This window comes from Ammodytes marinus (assembly GCF_949987685.1).
Source record: "Ammodytes marinus genome assembly, chromosome: 18".
Lineage (NCBI taxonomy): Eukaryota > Metazoa > Chordata > Actinopteri > Uranoscopiformes > Ammodytidae > Ammodytes > Ammodytes marinus.
Window position 1 is genome coordinate 14,803,632 of NC_137222.1, and position 21,236 is coordinate 14,824,867.

The window sequence follows — 21,236 nt, forward strand, 5'->3', positions numbered from 1 at the left end:
TTAAGGGAGAAAATAGCCTTTCTGAACAGCATTATGTTATGAATAATTGTACTTTACTTGAACCTCATCATGAGGCTGACATAACATAGTTGAGTTTGGGGGGAACTCATGGGATAACTATGGACGCTTTCTGCTCCTGACGAGAGTCTGAAAGTCTGGGGTGATGGTAGGCAGAGCAACTCTGAGGTCACGTCCAACGTCCAGTCTGTTTCTCTGCTATGTTTTCAACTGGACCAGAGCTGTCGTGAGCGTGTTACTTTTCCACATGAATCACTTGTCTATCGAATCCAAATTGGCTGCCGGTATAGTTATGTGGTCCAGTCTGCCACCTGACGGTTACACAATTGGTTGTAATGTCCCACTTTGTTTGCACAATCTGCTCCCGCTTTCCATCTTTCACATTCTGTCAGTGATGCTGTTTTAATGGTCGGCAAAGTGAGCTTCAATTAACATTAAGAGACATTTTATGTTTAAGGTCAATTGTCTTTTTCAAACTCCTTGGCTTGCATTTCCACATATTTCCATTAGCCCCCATTCAAATTCTGGCTAATAAAGATCTTTTGGCACTTACCCTGATGGAATATCTCTTACCCCATGACAGGGGTTGAATAAAATGACTTGCTGAGAATGGACCTTTACCGGTGAGTAGGGGAAACTATGCCAAAACGGATATCCTTGCAGGTACCCAGGGAGCAAAATTAAATTAATTTGGAAAATGTATTTCCAGGCTTTCAGACTTAATTCAAACAATCATGCTCTGCTGAAGCCTGACAAGCCAGTCTAAATGTAAGTAGGTTCCTTTTTCTTCTGGAAAATATAGAGAATCAACATAGTCCATTAGCTGGACTCGTCACCATATCAGAGAGCTACAACAGATAATGGGACTAGGCACCTCGACTCCTAAACGTTGCTTGGGTCTCAAAAAGAAGCAGGATTCGGCGATGGCAAGGCCTACTTCTTTCCTAAAAAGTAATTTAAAAAACGATTTAAACTGGACAATATAAGAGTACCGGCAGCTCATTTTGTTCCAGTTTTGGAAATCAAAAGCAAAAAAAGACCAATACAAGTCCATCAAGCAGTGTGTTTGTCCAGCCGGGTGTATGCAAGGCTCACGTTGAGCAGGGAAAGAGCAGTTTGTGAGTTTCACAAGGCAACAGCTTCAATCAGGAGACGCAAATTCATTTCTATTGTTTTTCGAGGACTTCTGCTACTCTCTCTCTCTCTGTAACTGTTCAATTTCATCAGAGGAGACCAAATAAAAGTTGAGTGTTTTCATAATCTCAACAATTTGACTTTGAATGATGCTTTTTTATTCACTGCTATTCCACTTGATACACAAGCTTCAGAAAGTTAAAAGCACAGGGTCACAGCAAGTGTCGCATTGCCATTTCAATACTTCAAGGTAGTATTTTGCCCAGTGCCGAAATTGCCGGCCGTAATAACAGATTCAACATGTATGACCTTGATTTGAGCATTCCTGTATAATTCAATGCGTCTCCTCCTCAGCGGGGCTGTGACAGAGATGTATGTAAATGATAGATGAGCTGTCATTCATCACTGGCGTCACCTTGACACTCAGGAGGAAATAACAGCCCAGCCAGGGCGTGTCACTTCCTGTGTCCAGCTACTTTGTCTTTGCAGAAAACCGTTTATCCGTGGAGTTGAATGACAAATACTGTACAATGACCGCCACATGCACCCACACAAAAAAGGAGACACGTAGTTATTATTCATAAATTCAAACACCATCAGGTAAGCAGCAATCAACCTCACAAGGACACATTTGGTCATAAGAAAGTTGCAGATTTTTTCACTTGCACTGTCACATTCTCTAGTCAGATGAGATCCAACTTTTCAAATTTGAGGAATAACCGCCTATAACTAGTGCATCCAAAGCCAGAAATTGTCATACAGTATTTTAAGCAAAGTGGCTTTGTTTTAATATCCTCAATCATGTTAAACATTATGTTATCCTTCCTTCCTTAAATCCTAGAGTCATGCTCAAACGCTTACACAAGGGGGGTTTGGTATATTTGAACCCATAAAATAAACATTAGATACTGTATATTCTGTGCCTCACATCAATGCCAGACACTTTCAAAGCATGCCACATGTTTTAGATGAATTTCTTTCCTTTAAAGCATCCTTTTGCAGTCAATTTTATTATTGTTTTTGTGTTGGATGAGAAAACAACTTAACTGAAATATTAGATCCTTCGTAGTAAACATGTCCTCGTTACATTTGTTTATGTGAAAGTTGTATTAATGGTGTTATGAGCAAGGACACGTCTTGTTTTGAGTGTCAACAATTGCGCAGTAGCTGATCAACCACATTTAATATATTATTCTTTTCATCAGCCTATTATTTGTCTTTTGCATCTGATTTCTGACAGCAAAGCTCATTAACGCAACCACTTGAAGTGCTTGGATGACAGCACATCTATGAACGCAACAGAACAGATTTGAAACCCACGTTATGACAAGAACAAGGAATAAAAAACCTCCAGAATGGGATACATACTGTAGCAAGTCTCTGCTGCTGATTCATTTTCATAGAGCACTGAAATGAAGTAAAATTAATGTTTGTGTAGTAGAAAGTCGAAAATCGGTCCTAAAATATATGGTATGCTCTGAAAATAATCTTTAGCAGTAAAGTATACGAAACATGTAGTTAATGGGATGCAACCATTATTCTATGTCTTAAAATAAAACTGATATTCAGACTTTTGGGTTAACTTGAAATTATTATTTAATACTAATAAAGGGTACTCGACAAAATTCCTTATTTGGAAATGGTTAATGTTGGAAAAAAGCTGCTTGGATTTCATCAAAAGAGGGGGATGAGGTATTCAAACATGTAATAAGTGATTTGTTGTCCACTTTTGGGGCTGAAACAAGTTGATAAAAGGTTAGCATACACTTAAACACTGATGTCTATGTTGCAGTCACAGAGTTTTTTATTTACAGGTCAAGCACATATTGAGCAATATTATCATTATTTTGGAGTTTAAAGCTGGGATGGAGGATTTGGGGAGAAAATGGCAGTTGGGATAGAGATTCGAATTCAAATACCTCAACCGCTCCACTTGTTCTCTTTGGTCCCTCCCCTATGGTCCCTCCCTGACACGCTCTACACCAACAAAGTTGTGCCAAAGTGAATGGACAGTCCCAACAGCCATAAGAACAGAGAATCGGAGCCTCGCTCTGATGGTCAAAGTGTACAGCTCATGTTAATTTTGACCAATCAGAAATCACATACCCCAGCTTTGCGTGCACCTGATAACTGTATCCAATATTCACTCACTTTAAGTTCTGTTTTTGGTCTCCTCCAAATCCTGATGGAAATATCTGGCTTTTTAGCTGCTACATGCTTAGCTATGTTCACTGGCATGCCTCTAACTGTGTATATGTCTGCAGTTAGCCGTCGAGCAACTAGAGTAGAGTGGGGTTTAAAAGGCTTTTTCTGTTGTTGCTTAAAACAGCTGAGTGCTGCGCCCGATAGCAAACGGTATGAGAGCAGTGAGAGTGAACCAACCAGCAGAAAAATTGCAAGCCAGACAGCTTAACAATCAACTGAAACTCACTATTCAGCTCTGTAAAGCTGAGGGGAACTACATATTTGGTGACACATTGCTATTACCGGTATATAAAAAGAAGTAATGATTATATCTGTTTTAAATTGTGACAAAAAAGTTTGTAGCAGCATAGTATATTTGTTAAGTCACTTTTCTTTCAGATGTACATTTGGTTCACTACTGAGTACACAGTGTATGTGACTTGACTCAAAATGAACTGCAGTTCTCATGAAGGCAAATGTCAGCCATTGAATTGTGAGACTCAATGATGTTTTTAATTTGGTTTCAGACAACAATGGAAGTCTAGGGCACAGATATTCTGTCAAACATGGCTTCGGCTACAAAGGCAACACTTGTTAAGTAGGAAGAATCCATTGTTGGTTTTGGGAATTGTTGGCAATCTCAGAAATATTGAAGATTTTTCTGAACTCATCCTTTGATGGCAAGCGAGAGGCAACACTGTATTTCTCCAACAATACGTTTTTATTGACTACACTAGGGGTTGAGTGAGGGCCATGGCAGTGCCAAGAAAAAGGAACGGTTGGGATGCTGAGTCATGTCCTCTTTCACCCGTCGCTCTTCCATCATTTCTCTAGCGACAGCTGTCCGTGAAATGAACAAGTGCCCCGCCGCTTTCTGATTGTTCAGCATCGTGTTCAGTTCATATTTCATTCCCGCATTGATTAATCTTATATCCCATTCATGCATTGACTAATTCCAAAGAATGAGGGAGACCCATTACCGTTGACTATAACTGTTGTCCTTCTTGCGACAGTGGAGGGTGACGATCCTGTGCCCTTCGCTCCTGACGTCCTGACTCACCGTCCACACCACAGGGTTAGTGGCTCTGGCACCCAGGAAGGCCACGCCGTCCTTCAGCTTGACCCTGAAAACACACAGGTTCAAAACATTCTATTAGATGACATACGGAACTTTCATCAGAACAAGCTCCCAAAATGAAGTTTCAAGACATCAGAAACACAAATAGCTTCATTTATTTCTCTTCTCTTGTCGTCTCTCTCTCTCTGTCTCTGGTGTACACAAACAAATGTGCAAAAAAGTGTCGCTAACTTTTGCCAGAGGTCACAAAACAAACGCTCTAAACATGAATCACGTCTCTTTCATACTCTCCCGCACACACACACACACACACACACATGCAGCACACACACACAAACAGAACAGGAAGGACATTAAAGTAGTTACTCAACAAAAGATTATATTATAAATATTATAACTTGTAAAAAAACATGCTTTGCTAAAATAAAATCCCTTAAAGGTGCAGTGTGTAATATGACATCATCAAGAAAGTTCTACAAAGTTCTAGAATGCAACACTCCCTGGGTAACCCCAACCCTTTCGAATAATAACAGAAGCTACAGTGGCCTTCAAGGACAAGAACAATTCTCAATTTTAAACAATACACCTGATGACATTCCAACTACTTCACTTTCAATATGCCGGCACTAGGCCTTGGTCCAAAATATGCAGAAATATGGACATATATGAGACCCTTTCTAAGGGAATTTTTTTTTAATTCAAAACATTTGTTTCAGCTATTATGCACTAAATTAAATGTACTTATGGATATTATAATTACTTTCTACAAAATCTGCTTGGAAATAAAACCCAAAATTCTACACACTGCAGGTTAAACTGTATTTACGAAATAAAAGGGGAAAAAACTTTTGTGACTATATGACACAGTAAACTTCAGTGCTTTTAAACTTTGATTCCATTATTTTAATTGGGATGGATATTGCTTCAGGAATCTGAATCTCGCAGGTACAAGCCACACTATTTAATGAGCAGTGGTGAAACCCAGCATCAGGGCAACATTCAGCATTGGCTGAATCAAAAAAAAAAGAAAAAAAAATACCCTCTGTTAAAGTGTGTTTGACCACCACAGGAGTCTCCATATTGACCAAAGGGATAATTCCCTTCACACCGTGTAATAACGCCCTAACGAGGACTCTCTAAATAGGCAGAAAGCCTCCGCTTCAAACAATTTCCCTCCACAGCTGGGGTTTTGAAATGGATTCTGATCCCTGCAGCCTCCTAGCCACCTCTGCCCTAGCCTTATGTCCCTGTATCACTTCAATTACTGGTGCTCACAGTCTGTGGGTGGCTATACAGGTGCCTAAGAGCCATGACCACCTCCTCTTCCACTATACTGAAACACTGTTGTTCTCCTCCGCCTCTGACACACCAAACTACCACCAAGTACACCAGCAGCTTTCAGCACTTCCTTTTTTCCGACATGACAAATTGCTCATGTTCAAACCAACGACATGAAAGGTGCAGGATATGTAATGGGGCAAAATAAGGCAGAGATGGCAAGAAAAAGGCAGATCTAAAGTAAAACACCCTCAGCACACACAAAAAAAAGGTGAAGCGAAAGAAACATTTCTATTCAGCGAAACATGAATGCTGGGTAATTTTTCCCCCCACACATCAAAATAATTGGAGACTGTCCTCGCTCTGGAACTGCAAAAGACATGTAAAGGATGAAGGAAAAAAAAAAAACTCAACGGTAACGGGGGGATAATGATATGACAAACCATGCAGCACACAGTCCTTAGAAGAGCACAGTCATTACATCTTCAGTGTTCAACCGGTCTGCTTTGATCTTATCCAGGCCGCGCCGAGGCTGTAATAACTGGCTTGTGTTGGTCTCTGCTCCTGACGAGCAAAGATAAAGGCAGACGCTTTTTGGAAGACACACACACACACACACACACACACACACACACATGATAACTAGGAGGAGAAGACAGATTGCTGTCTGCCCTCCCGTTTCCCCAGTCATCACCTTAGCCATGGCACAGTAATTACAACAAACTCACAGGCAGATTCAGCACAGACAGTGGGACTGCGGCGAGAGTGATAGTCAATGAATATGGACTAAACTCTTACAGTGCCTACGCTGTATTGATCACATTTCAAATGCAAGATAGAAATGCTTTGAGGGCAATGATGATGCAGAGCAACGCCTCCTTTCATTTTTCTCCTTTTTTTGCTAAAGGTTGTTTTACCGCTGCGTATTGGTGCTTAATTTTGTGTGTATGTGTGTGTGTGTGTGTGTGTGTGTGTGTGTGTGTGATCGTTTCAGTCACCTACACATTCACTTGTTTTGTCTGCTTTGTATAATATAAATTTAACTATTTGGGGATTAGTATTATTATATGGCTTATAATACTAGAGAAGAAATTAAAATTATCTTTGGCTTCTATGGTTGTTGTTGTTGTTGTTTTTTTGTCAACAAGTTTGACATGTCAAAGCAAATTACTAATTAGTGAATCAATGCACTTAACCAGTTGCTTGATGTATGAGCACTCTATTATGCAATATCTATGTTCCTTGGTTTCACAGCTGTCTTGTCCTTTTCTCTCATCTCTCTCTATTTCTTCAGCCTGCATCCTAATCGCTTTCTTCCTCTCTGTCTCTCACACACACACACACACACACACACACACACACACACACACACACGCACACACACACACACGCACACACAGATGCATAACTTGACAGACAAAAACACAAGAGTACGCTATAGGAAACAGACGAGGGGGGGGGGGGGCTAAATTAACAAATGGCATGTTGGCAAATGAGATTGGTTTGGCTAATATGATTTCTGGTGAGGGAGGAAGACTGAGGGGTGGGGGGGGGGGAGCAATAAAGGAAAGCAATTTGAAGGGAGGTTCCCTTTCACATGCATCAGCACATGAGGCTGCCTCATTAATTCCATGAGAACCTGCATCAGTGGGATGAGTATTTACAGATGAGATGAGGTTGACAGAAAAGACAGTTTTTCAACTCTCCCTGATTGATGCGCAAAAATGACAAGCGCCAGCCACGGCCACTTCCCAAATAACATGTCAACACACCTTGAACTCTGGCATGCCTCTTGCATGTTGAATGAAATACAAATGCACATCAATATTAATGCATTCTACGCCGCAGAAAAATTACAATACAAACCTTTTCGATTAAAGTGAAAGAACGTGTGTGAGAGCACAAGGCTCGTGTTCAAACAACCATATAGTATAGATGTTACACTTTCATTGTAATAAGATGACAATAATAAAGTCATCTGGAAAATGGAAGTCCAATATTCACCTGCTTTGAGCAACCAACTTCTGTGACATGCTCCATTATGTCCACCAGCTAGTCCCTAACTGTGTCTGCCTTTCAGTTTTATAGCTTTTTCTGTTAGAAATATTGATTATAGTGCTTTAACGTATCAAACAGTGATTTACTATGTTATTACAAATATTATGTAATTGGATAACTATCACGTTTATGTTGATCCAGCAAATACCACTTTTATGTTTTTGTTTTGGTTGAAATGATTCTATCTTTTAAGGCAATCAAATGTTTTGTATGAACAATCTGAACCTGCAAATTAACTAGTTATTATAGCTGTTGGATGCATTTAGTTGGAAATGGTATAAAACTATAGCAAAGTTCAAGTTCATCATCCGTATAGCACTTGAATTAATGAAAACAACTATATAATTAGTTTTAAATAGCAGTAAATAAGTGCATGTCAGAGCAGTCCTATTATTACGTCCAGTTTCATTAGACCATGTTCTAATGGGAGTGGACTGGTGACATAAGGAGTTGAATTCAGTAAGTTAATAATGTTTAAAATGACCTAAACCTTGATCATTTATTGAAAAAAATATAATTGTGTAACTGCAGTATAGTAAAAGCAAGGGCAACATATGTGAAGAGGTGTGTACCCTCGTTTGACAGCAACTGCATGCAATTCACCGGACCAACACATAATAAAAACTGAAATGGCATCAATGAAAAAGAAAGAGAAATGCAGGAATAGAGTAATTACATTCTCATTGAAAAAAGAGGAGAATGGTGGTTTACGGAGAGGAGCCAGGTGGATTACAAAAGACAGGTGTTGTACCAGTGTGGATGAAAAAGGACAGAGGGCAGGGGAAAACATTCAGGCGAGGAGATGAGATCAAGAGAGAGCTTTGTTGGTTAAGAGGCAAGAATAAGGACGTTGTTGACAGCACTGGCATTCTGGCTGTATGTTTCCAACAATAAAGTGAGAGATATGTCAATTCCATCGTCACGTGGCCAATGGCAATATCTGAACCACTAAACTAAAAAGTCAAAAAAAGAAAGTAACAGAAGGAAAATGGTTCCTAGTATTGTCAATCAGGTAAAAACAGATCATTACTAGCACAATTGAGATGAATCCAATATCCACACACGCACGCGCACACACACACACACACACACACACACACACACACACACACACACACACACACACACACACACAAGTATATATATATATGATTTAATGTTGACTCGTTGACAGAGAGTGGGTTGATAGAAAGAAGCCAGTCTTTGGAAATAATGAAAGTGAAAACAATCACTCTGATGCTCTGCCACAGAGAAACCACCTTTGGTTCCCACATCACAGAACACCCACTGCAAAGGCAGAGCCAGGTGGAAAGAAAGCTGTGATATAGATCATAAATATAACTTGCAACAGCCCTTCTGAGGCGGCCTTTTAACTAAACCAGTCGAACATTTGAAGTCACTGAAAGACAAATCCCCACAGATGAAAAATTGGTCTGGTGGTTAGTTCATTCGAAAACACACAATAAATCATGGTTGCCCATATTAATTTTAAAAAGGTAGTTTAGCATTATTCAATAGCTGATAGCAGGCAAAATTGGCCAAATCGCATTGCGCTTGTTAAGTTGGCCCGTGTCCCTTAATTCTCAAACACCTGCAGCTAAATCCAGTTATGCAATAAACACACAAGCTGTTGGGCATAGCAGCCCGGCTTTCTTTATGTTCATTCCATCCCTCCCTCCCTCTCTATCTCTCTCACTCAGAAACAAAATAATCTCCATCACCTCGGGGGTAAAATTAAATTAGACAGTAGCCAAAGACAGGTGAAGCGGGCTGCGCGCTGGTTCAATAAAGTCAGCTCTGCACCAGAGCTGCTCTGAGGCAATTAGCCGAGGGACAGTTTTTTGGTAGACTGTTTTTTAAGAGGGAGCGGACAGAGGCAGATGCGGAGATAAAGAGAGAGCTAATTCAATTAATGAGCTTGATGGTGTTCTTCCCATTATCAGAGCTAGTTAAACGTGCTGGTGCGTTGCAATGCTGCGAACCTAGGACAAGATTAACACAATCAGATAAAAATCACTTGCCAAGACAAAGCCCAAATCCACCCAAGCATTCTCCCGCGGTTCTCTTCCGTCTCACCCTTTTGTGTCACTGTTGTGTTTCTTTTCCGATCTCTGAAACATTTGGCGTGCCTCGCTGTATCTACACACCTATTACTCACATTGCTCCCCATCCCTCTTCTTCACAGGAGGGAGGTCTTAGCTTTGGTTGACGGAAGCCAGAGTTCCTGCAAGCGTTTCACTTCACTCAAATCACTTGGTCACTACCATACTTCACATTTAATTACTAAATTAATCAGGTATATCGTGTGGGTTTATAGTTTTTGGCCCAACACACCCTTAATTTAAAAGTTTTGGCGTACAAGAACTCTCGATAAAAGTTCTTAGCAATGCTAGCGGCTAGGCCCAAGGGCTTGGTCGCCCTGTCCAAACTGAAATACTTAAGCAACTATTGGATTATTTGCCTCTGTATTTTGAACGGACATTCAGAGGATGAAGCCCTCTGACTCTGTAAACTGTTATTGGATTATCATGCAATTGCATGCAGACATTAATTTTGTCTTTTCATATACTTCCATGATGTACTTATGCTGTGCATTACATTCTCACAAATCTGCTATCATACTTCTTTTTTAACTAAACTCTAAGCTCTACTTTCGGTCTGTCTGCCTTTTCTGATCCACAGTAGTTTACGTGCTTGGAAAATAATCAATGAAAAAATCCAAGGACTTTTAACCTTTCGACCAAGCTGAAAATACAGGGGATGGACACACTATTGACACCCATTTCTATGGTGCAATCCGGTTCAATAACCTTGTAAAAATACTACCTTGTACCCAGGCTGTAGATACAACCTGTGGTGCTCAGCTCAAAAAAAGGAATCTGAGTTGAAAAAACGTTTTATTTAGAAACAAAAAAATAAGATTACTTTAAATATTTTAAAGGAATTCTTTATGAAGCTGCCTATCATCAGTGCAACATATCATTTCCTCTCTTTATGTTGCTGAAAAAGTGATGTTAGAAAATAAATCCATGTAGTGTGGCTTATCCTGTCCTTCACTTTACCCTTGTGATATGTCAATATCGCTTGTAGCTGCCGCCTCTTCATATCACAATGTTTAAAGATCAATACATGTGTGATTCAAACCGCCAACAGTGAGTGGATATACCTTGAGGGGGCCACAGCTGTGGAAGGGTTAAAAGCTGGGATATGATGATGATCAAAGTGGGTTCTTCTTAAAGTGCTACTTAGTCCTTTCAACCTTGAGTGGATTGTATTGAGTGATACTTACGTAATTGAGGAGTTGCTGACTGTCACCAAACTCTGGACACGTTTACAATCTGGTGTCTATAAAAGGAACTGTGATCTCGAAGAAAAGCACATTTGACTATAAGCTTTTTTACCCTGATAGGAGAGGAGTCGAGAGGAGCCTTCTGCCAAACTCTCTCTTCATCCATATCTGGATACTTTAATAACACACAGAGCATGTTGATTCCTCTTCTGGCACCTCTTTTTACACAGCCTAGGCTCTGTAAACGTCCATGTTGCTAGCTAGGGTGGGCCCCCTTTGTGTGCATACCTTTTGTTTACATACCAGTGTACAGAGCCTAGGCTGTGTATAAACACCAGATTTTTTTTCACTGACAGATAGCGGATGTTGGGGAGAGTTCTCCGATTCAACAAAAAGGGATTTTGACAAAAAGCGTTCTCCAGAATCACTGTTTCCACCTTTAAAGATGACTGACACATAGAGTTCGGGACTAAGGTGTGGGATCAAACTCCCGGAATATGTAGCTGTCAGAGGAGTGCAGTAGATTTTATATGAGACGAGGTTCAAAATGTGAGCTGGCCATAGCCTCATGACATGAATGAATCTATGACAGATCAAGAGCAACCACATGGGCAGGAGCACTGAGGAATGAATTTGAGTCAAAATCCAAAGCCCCACAGCTCGTCAGAGGAAAGGAAGATTTTTGTTTGAAAAAGTTGGGCAAAGTTTCACTCATACAGTGGTGAGAAAAAAACTTTTTTTCTCTGACGGCCTTGGAGTTTTTTAACAGAAGCATCAGTATAATCTACAGTGACAATAACTAGCACAATTATTTCCCAAAAATGGCTGTTTTTGCACTCATTAAATGAGAACAAACATATGCCAGAGGAAACGGAAAAAACAACACCATTCAGTTGTTGTTGTTGTTGTAATGGCTGAAAAGCAAATGACCACTTGAGCATTGGCTGTCAAGAGATGTGTCATGCTACTAAGAAGGGTTTAACATTAAGAAGAACAAATTAGTTGTGCGTCAGGCACATATTATTGAACATGAAACAAATAGGGCTAATGGGATTCCTAAAGCATCATTTTGTAAGCGAAGGCCTCAAGAGTGCCATGATAATACTAATATGATGAGATAGCACTAATGTGGAAGCCTATTTCTGCATAATTCATGGCTGCTGTTTTGAGCCAAAGTGCAACCCATACATAAGCTATCAAAGACGGAGTGTGGGACGTAATAAAGGCATCATTTACTTAACAATTGCAGAGAAAGGGAATGAGAAAGGAATCAAAATTGTAGCTCGTAGAATGGAAATTTCAGTGAATTACTTTGTTTTCTTTCATTTGCCCCATGTCCTCATTATCTCCTCATGTCACATTATATTTGAGCTAATTTCTAAAACTGTCAGGGAAAATGCAACAAGGAACACACATATTCTGAGCAAAGAAACAGGCAGGATGATGCTGTGTATCTACTGAGATTACAAAGAGCTGTATGTGTGTGTAGCGACTGTATACTTGAAAGCAGGCCAATGGGATGATGACACTGAGGGGTGGGACTGCGCAACACATATTGTGGCCAAAAGTCACCTCCAGTAAGGGAACACACACACTTAGGCCATCTGTATCTAGCCCAAGTAAGTGTGCCCCATAAAATCTAGTTAGTTTGACCAGTGTGAGTGCTCCGTTCTGTACTAAAGTACGGTACACTTCCTCTGCCTTGGGAAAGTTGGGAGAGGTATGCTTTGGCACGGTACAGATGCTAATGAGCCAGCGCGTGCACAGACGGTGGTCCTGATGTCAATTTATATGAGACTGTTCACAGCAAACCCATAGGTCCATACACGCAACAGACATTTAAAAATTGCGCTAAAGCACGGTATACGAATCAGCTGAGCCAAGTGTGAGTACGCTCCTATGTCACAGCCCGACTCTCCCCAAGACACAAGACTCAAAATGTAATACTTCAGGAACATTAGCAATATTGTGCCCTATATGTCGGACAGTTAAAACCTTATTTGCTTTACAGGATTTGTCCCAAAAGCCTGGGATTTCAGATTAACACAAATTTGAGTATGTGTCCCGTTGGTTTTCCTTTTTTCTTTTTTTCATAAGCGCGGCGTGTACGTAAAGCAGTGTACCCAAAATGTTTTACATTTTTATTTGCTTTAATGCTGGATTTCAGGAAATCACTGCTACTGCTGCTACTAAAGATTAGCTGAAGGAATCAGGTCATGTTTTGGCAGACAGAAGCTTGATCCCTATGGCGGCCATTTGAATGGAAGCCTAGCCAGTTAAATAGGAAACAGGGCAAACACATGCAGACACTGCTTCCAGCAAAACCTATTTGATATAAGGTTGCATCCAAGGGATAAAAAATAAATAAATTTGACTTCACATTGGATTTGATGGGCCAGACGGATGATCCAGGACTGATCCAATATTTGGATGGACGCAGAAGGGTGCCAAGCAATGTAATCTCATGATGTAGTGGGACAGATTATAGCAAATTGGTAAACCTGATGTAGGAAGGGTTACACGGATAAACATTGATGGTGTGGATTTGGTGCAGTGCCTGGCCACATACAGTAGTATTTTCTTATAACACTGATAAAGGCCATAATGCAAAATGCATTTGTCAGAGAGCAAAGTTGTTACTTGAACTGTTGTATGTGTTTGACTTTGAAGATATTTTCCCTTTATTCTATTTACCTTGAAGAAGAGCCACCATGTTGTCAGATATCTTGACATCTGTTGGATGGATTGCAATGACTAACTAAAGATATCCAATGTTGCTAGAGGATAAAAAGGATACATCTAGTGCACGCAGCAGGTCAATGTTTTCAAATGTTCAGTGAAATATCTCTACAGACATGTATGGTCCCTACACACCATGTGGCATGCTAACATGCTAAAGAAAGACAGCAAATATGGCAAATTTTCAACTATTATTTTCCAAAGTTTTCTTCAAGTTGTCATAACTTAAAAAGGTTTTCTGTTGGTCCATATCAATGCCGTGATGGATGAATGAAGTAATTTTAATGTAGTGAATGATATGAATTTGTGGTTGTGATTTTGTGTTGTTGTTTTTGCTTTGCATTTTTATTTGACCCGACATCATGTGAAATGCGCTTCACCCCTCAATGATCTTTTGAGTAAAAATAAAGGTTAAATGAAAAAAAAAAAATTTTCATTCTGTCGGTGGTTTTATTCTTTTTATTTTTTTGTCAAATTCATTCTTGACAGAAAAATATACAATGTGTCAGTTGAAACAGCTTTTGCAGCTAGCACGTCACGGAGAGGAATAATTAAAATTCATAATTGCCATATGTATGCAAATGGCATCAATCTGAGACCATTACTGAAACAATTAATCTTTGGCAATCGCTAAAACATTTTAATCATGATCGTTACAAATGGTTGACTATTCATTATGTCCTCTAATTAGATCATAAATTGTATGAATACACTGTGGTGGGAGGTTTTGAATGATGTGACACGCTGGGGACAAACACAAAAGCCAGCAAGGACTGATGAAGTGTGCTGCATTAATGGCAGTGGGAGCCCCGGGTTGCTGAGCAGGGACTAAAATGCCTGTTCTCCTTTGACTTCATGTAGAAGTGATTTATTGACAGACTGGGGGGGTTGAACCTGTATGTATGTGTGCTCAGGTGATGCAGGTGATCGGGATCATGGGTCAAATGTAACACTATGTCATTCAGCCTGTCCTGACGTTGGGCACTACAGTATCAATATTTTCTCCCATGTAATTGATTAAATGTTCGCTGTTGCTGTGAGTGAGTTGACTGAGCCACCCTGGCAACAGTATAGACAGCCTTCTTCTAAATGTCATATGTGTTGCATTCTGTGACATTTGTGCGGAGCCGTGGGAGAGCAGTGCAGTAAGTGTTGTGAGTGGCAACGTGACAGGCAAGATGACAGCTGCCATGTTCAAGCCAAACATTTCAGACAATGTCCGCCTAAAAACTGTCACAATGGTGACAAAAAAAAAAGTTTGCAAAATCTGAGAGAAATGGGTCTTAGTGAAAAGACAATAGCCGACTCCAGATATAAAATACACCCCAGTTTTGTTTTAATTCGCAGTCTCCATTCGCGGGTGAATGTGCTACTGTTTTTTCATATACAATCCCAGCCGTCCTCCAGGGACAAAATAAAACATGTCCAAACATGTCTGCACACCCTCTTCTGTGCTCTGCCATGTGCAAATTATTGGAAAATGCTAAAGTAAATCAAGTGAGGCTTAATCTGTAAAAACCTGGCACGTCAACCAGCGCATTGGCCTCATTTGCACCTCATTATGTGCAACAGTGGGCACTGCTCAAAAGACACCACGAGCCGGCTCCATATTATACAGGGAGACAGGGAAAAGAACCAAGTCACTACAACATCATCTGGCAGAAGTCTGGAAATGTGTTTGTGTGAAAGTCAGTGCGTCTGTGGAAGAAAATGAGGAGTGTGAAAGATGTGATGGGAATGCAAAGACATAAAGAGAGGTATTCAAAGAGAAGATAGAGTGATGATTTGAGCGATTGAGTAATTGACTTGCTGCTGCTGCGCCTTTACTTTGGTAACAAAAGGGATACAAAAAAAGTGAGAAAGAACGTTCTTGTTTGACTGATTGTTTTTGGATGCTGCTTTCCTTACAATCAAAGAAAAAGAGAGAAAATCTTGCAGATATAGATTTATTTTTTGTTGAGTATTTCTCAAAATGGAGCTTTGTTATCAGTGGCATCGAGAACCATGGATTTTTCCAAATATCTCATTTCTCTTTCCCTTATCATCCCTTTTCCTCCGACAGGATTTGTTCTCCTAGTTTCCCTCTCAGGGCCGTGATCAGAAAAACAAAGCCTTTTTCACTGTGTCTGTGTAAATGTAAATAATGCGCCATTTTCTTTATTTTCAGGGAGCAAAGCTAATTCAAAACTGCATGGCACACATTTCTATCAACACAGGGTTTGTATGAAGCTGCAAACGACACAAAAAGTCTTGGGAGTCAGTCAGAGCAATGACAGAATTCTAAATCGAAAACATACTGTGGAGATACTGATATAAAAATTCCAGTCATAAAAGGAGGCATTCACTGGTAACTGTTTGGCCTTCTTTGGCACCATTTGCAGCTATTGACTTGCATTGGGGCAGAATGTTTTTAAATGCAAAGTAAGTATTCAAATCGACCGAACAGAAAGAAACTGACAGCCTGTCTGACCCATCCGAAGAAGTTACGGATGAAATAAACTCAATAAAATCGTTTGACTGTGTTCACAAGCTCGCAAGACAACTTTATCCTTACAAAATGGTTTCATCATGCACAGTGCATGGTGTGGATTTCAAAAGACGCCGCAGTGGCTTATTTCGTGCTCCCTGGGAAGTGCACGCCTTACATCACCAAAGGAGATGGCAGGGTGAATTGTAGGTGGAATTGAAAGGGTTTATACACAAGCTGACCCATGGGTTTAAGGGCAGCCATATACACTCGGAAAAAAAACACATACCATCAGATTATATGCCGAGACAACGCGGTTTCTTTCTTTATTCATAAAGACAGACCTTCCAGCAGCTTTGTTCAGCATTCTAGGATTTCATTTTAATCCCACAGTACAAATATTTGCTATTACTGTGACTGTCACTCGCTGTTAGTTGCTGTTGGCCGTCATGACAATGCATAACAAATGTTCTCACATTGACTAAATCATCATCACTTTCTATAACAGTTTATTCAACTTTGAGCCAAACAGCAGTTCATCTGTGTTTTCCCTGTTCATTTTGGAGACAAGACTCAAAATAGTCTTTAAATAATGATATACCACACACAAACACACCCACACCGACACACTACACTACTGTGTTCTACTACTACTCCTAATACAGGCACATACAATGCCCCCAAGACAACATAGGCCTAACACTCCTCCCAGTCCTTTTTTATTTGTTTAAAAATTTGACCAAATAACTTTGGTTTTTCTGGTGAAGAAGGACCCATACCGTGACCCACCAAGTATTACTGACTTGATGTTTTCACAAACTTGGACCAGAGGTGAGTAACTTGTAATGCACTCCCTCTACTTTGCACTCTCTCTGCAGGGGTCTAAGCCTCTCCTTACAATGTGTTGCAGCAGTAATATAGCAGCGGCGGGGCAACGGGAGGCTAGATTTAACATGGATGACCAACTCACTTCTCTCCTGCATGCTAGTGGTGCTTATCAGCCAGCACCATGCCATGAGCAATGATTCCACTTCACAGGGCCACCAACACCTCTACTGCCACTGGATGTTTACACTGATCCCTTCATAGAGGACTCCCTTGGGCTCCGTGTCTTTATTTGTTTGTGTGTGTGTGTGTGTGTGTGTGTGTGTGTGTGTGTGTGTGTGTGTGTGTGTGTGTGTGTGTGTGTGTGTATGTGTGTACGTGTTTGCGCACAAGTCCCTTGGGCCACAACACAGCTTGTCTGCATTGAGCCTGGTGGAGTGACAATGCCAGGTCTGTTCCTTCAGACCACACTCAAACGATGCGCGCCAAGGGACGGGTGATGAAAGAGTGAGCAAGGACAAGCGGTCATTCAGGCCCCAACCACTCGATGTGAGTTAAAGCGACAAAGCTAGGCATTCAATTCAATAGCTGCAAGACTTTCAGAAACTTTTCAGGCTTGCACACACATACTGTATATTAGATTATTTAGTTTAGATACCTTAGATTCTGTATACTAGTGCAATTTGTTTGCGGTTTTAGCGGTGACTACTCCATAGGACTTTATTTTGACTCAACAAACTCCTGTTAGGAGTGATACTGTACTATACTTATCAGCAATGTAAAAGCAGCACATGTGCTTCTTTTAATTATAACTACGTATACTGTGTAAACAATGTATTATAAAGAGCTGCCCTTGAGTTTGTTAAGTAGCACTCAGCTATGAAATGAGCAGTTGATACATTGCAGTCAACATATAAAACATTGCATTTTTTTTCTCAGAAGATTTACCATACAGTCTTCAATTATTCAGTCTTTTTTTTAACACCAAGCAAAAGACAGAAAAAAAACAAGCATCACATTGAAGGCTCAGCTGGCCACTCTGCCACTATACGACTGCGGCTCTCTGCTTCCTGTTGCTCATTTCATCACACGTCTCTTTCAGGCCTTGACACGAGCAGCAGGACGTAGCAGAGACGGGGCTGTGTAGTGTTCTCCTCTGGCACATTCACTTGCAAGAGCATTAGACCAACAAAAATATGTACTTTCACAAATGTTTCATGTCTATCATATATGATACATAGCGAAGGCGTTTGCACTCACTCATCTGCAAACTTCACCTCGCATTTTGTGAGGAAAAAAAAAAGGCAGGAGAGTGGCTTAATTTGGCGAGATGGAGTTCAGGTGAGCTGTGTCTGTGCACTAAAAACTGATTACCTGAACTATAAAAACTACTCGATTGTTTGCTTGCCGTCGTTGGCTAGGAATATTTGTTTATTTATTTATCACCATTTCCTCAAATTTGATGTAAAAAAAAGTTTTTGTCAAAATGAGGGAATATCTCCTCACAATCCGCTAACTGTACGCACTGTGTGCGCATGAATAAAAATGGGCATGTTTCTCTTTGATGGGCCCCCCCTGTTAACATACATAGTTCACAGAGCCTAGGCTGTGTATTAACACCAGATTTATTTCTGCACACTCATAGTACGGACAGGTAGTGGACGGTGAGATATTGACAAATTTTGCCAAAAAGGGATCTTGACAAGAAGCGTTCTCAAGAATAGCTGACTCTGCCTTTTAATGAGAAGCGGCTTAATCAAGCAAATCAAAGCAAATGAATTGAATCATTTAACAGCACATACTGTGCGATTGTATCCGGGTCGCAGAACCTAATAACCCACCCTGGAACATTCTCAATCCGACTTGGCCCAATCTGTTGTGAGCTCCAAATCATAACATAAAACCGTTGGCCCGTAAATCAACACAGACTGTTGTGTTTCCAGTGAGTGAGTTCCTCACTGAGCTGTAAGCGCGAGCTATGTGAATGGTCATGGCATTGGGGACATGGAGTTGTGATCCTCTACTGGGAGATGGCTTGTAAATGGACTGGATGACTACACTACGCAGCCACAAAGTAACTGGAACTAGTAGGGAAAGGGATTTAACGAGTGCACAGTTTTTTTTGTCAGTTTGTATGTCACGAATGGGAGACAAAGAGAATGAGAGTGTGTCCTCTGGGGCAATAACACAGCTCGTCTGTACTGAGGAAAAGTAGAGTGACACTGCCAGATCTCCTCCAGTCACCGACGGTGTGGGAGTGAACAGGGTGAAACAGGGTCATCTAGAACTTTAAACAAGCCCGTACATTCACGTAAAACAACAAAAGAACAGATAGAAAATGTCTGCATTGAGGACTAATGCTTCCTACAGGGTTTTGCGTAGCAGCATATTTACCTCAAGTGCCCTATACAGAGATGATAGCGAGGCTGAAAGACTGCCGTGCATAACACACAAAGGAGTATCGCTCCAGAGTGAAGGAACCATTTTGTGTTATATTAGACTTGAAAATGAGGAGCCATGAAAATGCTGCAATTCATCAAGTACACACACTCACAGATAACTTTATTATGTGATCTACATAAAAGCAGAAATCACTGTAACTCTATAGTCCTTCACCGTGTGCACTTATTCATGTACTCAGTGCTTTGGATGATAAGCAGGTATAACCCATGCCTTGAAGAATTATTGTATAATATATTTAGTTAGATAATGTGTTCAAGGTGGCTACCACATTCAATCTCAAATAAATGTGGACCAAATCAAAGTACTTATATGATGCCAAATTTGGAAACCTTTTACAGTGATACCTCAGTCAGTGTCCTGAGTAACTACTACCTGCATGTCTTAATTATCTAATACTACAAAATATGACTTTATTCATTGTATCTCAATGCAATATATTTAAATCATTTTTAAACTTAAACATTACAAGTTTAAAGTCCAGTTAAAAAAACAATCTTCAGTTGTCCTAAATGATAGTCTTTTGTTTTCAGCAGGATTATCTTTTTGAATTCATAGCATACTGATGACCCTTTGATATTATATGAACAAAGAGCAACCTTTAATGAGGTTTGATCCACCAACTGGAGGTGAGATTCTCTGTGCAATGATAAGGAATCCAAACAAAATATAACATACGAGATCAGTTCATCTCCATCCTATCCCACTGGCATATACAGCAGTGATTCCTCCCAATTCACAGGAAACCAGAGTGGTTCTAAGAAACCTCAAAGTTGTCCAATTAGTTCCCAACTTGATCCAACCCCCGAAATGTATAATCTTTTAGCGCAAAGGATAATTGCAACACCTTCTGTGATGCAATCAAAGGTAATGAGTGTCTTTTAAGAAATTACACTGTAACTGAACTATAATGGAAATTGGAAATTGGAAGGGAAACAGCCTTCTGTTTTCTGAGTTATAAACTCAGTGCTTTGGATGATCTAAAGTAAAGTTATAAACATTTCATCTTTTGTTTTGTGTTTGAAATCATTTTTCTTCAGATTCAGTACATACACATTTCTTTGTCAAACTTTTCAGTCGCACTGCCCACTTTAAAGGCCCCCAGGAGTTGTTTATCCACAGGTAGCACTATGTAGCAATGTTTTTATTAGTGGGTCCTTGTTACAGTTCGTAGCTGGCACACAGGCAGGAGGAGACCAGGCATGTGAGATCACAAAGGTGATGATGGGATACAAATACTTGCAGACGGGTTCTTGCAATTTAAATGGTAAATACCGTGCCCAAGATCTTTAATCTTGTACCATTAGGGAATGTTACATCACATTCTGAATATTCTTTGTTACTGAGTATTTGAGCCATTGCTTAAATATGTATTCTGTCACATTAATAGAATCAGGAAAGGAAAGACGCCTGTTCTACTGAACAAAATTATGAAAATGGGCGTCCACGGCTGAGTCATTTGAATGGCAGGGATCCGGAGAAACTTTTCCTGACACTTAACTTTAACATCACTCAAAAAGAGACACTCCAAGTCCCTCAATTCACATCAGCTCACACATTCAAGTCAGAATGTCCCAGCTATTTACCATCAGTTCTCCATCAGACATATAAGGCATCAACTTTGGTAAACCCGACAAGGTCACCCTGTCGATTAATAAAAACCATCCGTTCAAATACTTATCTATTACTAATCTTCAAGCCAATCA

General features: G+C 40.2%; 1 protein-coding gene across 1 annotated transcript in view; it reads right to left on the reverse strand.

Annotated features, from left to right (window-relative positions):
- Window positions 1-21,236, reverse strand: part of LOC307265248 (transmembrane protein 132C) — a gene marked incomplete at its 5' end in the record, with an annotated part of 130,711 nt that overhangs the window by 56,144 nt on the left and 53,331 nt on the right. The window contains one exon of the mRNA XM_080046900.1: window positions 4,317-4,460. Coding sequence (XP_079903026.1) covers window positions 4,317-4,460 — 144 coding nt within the window. The remainder of the gene's footprint in view (window positions 1-4,316; window positions 4,461-21,236) is intronic.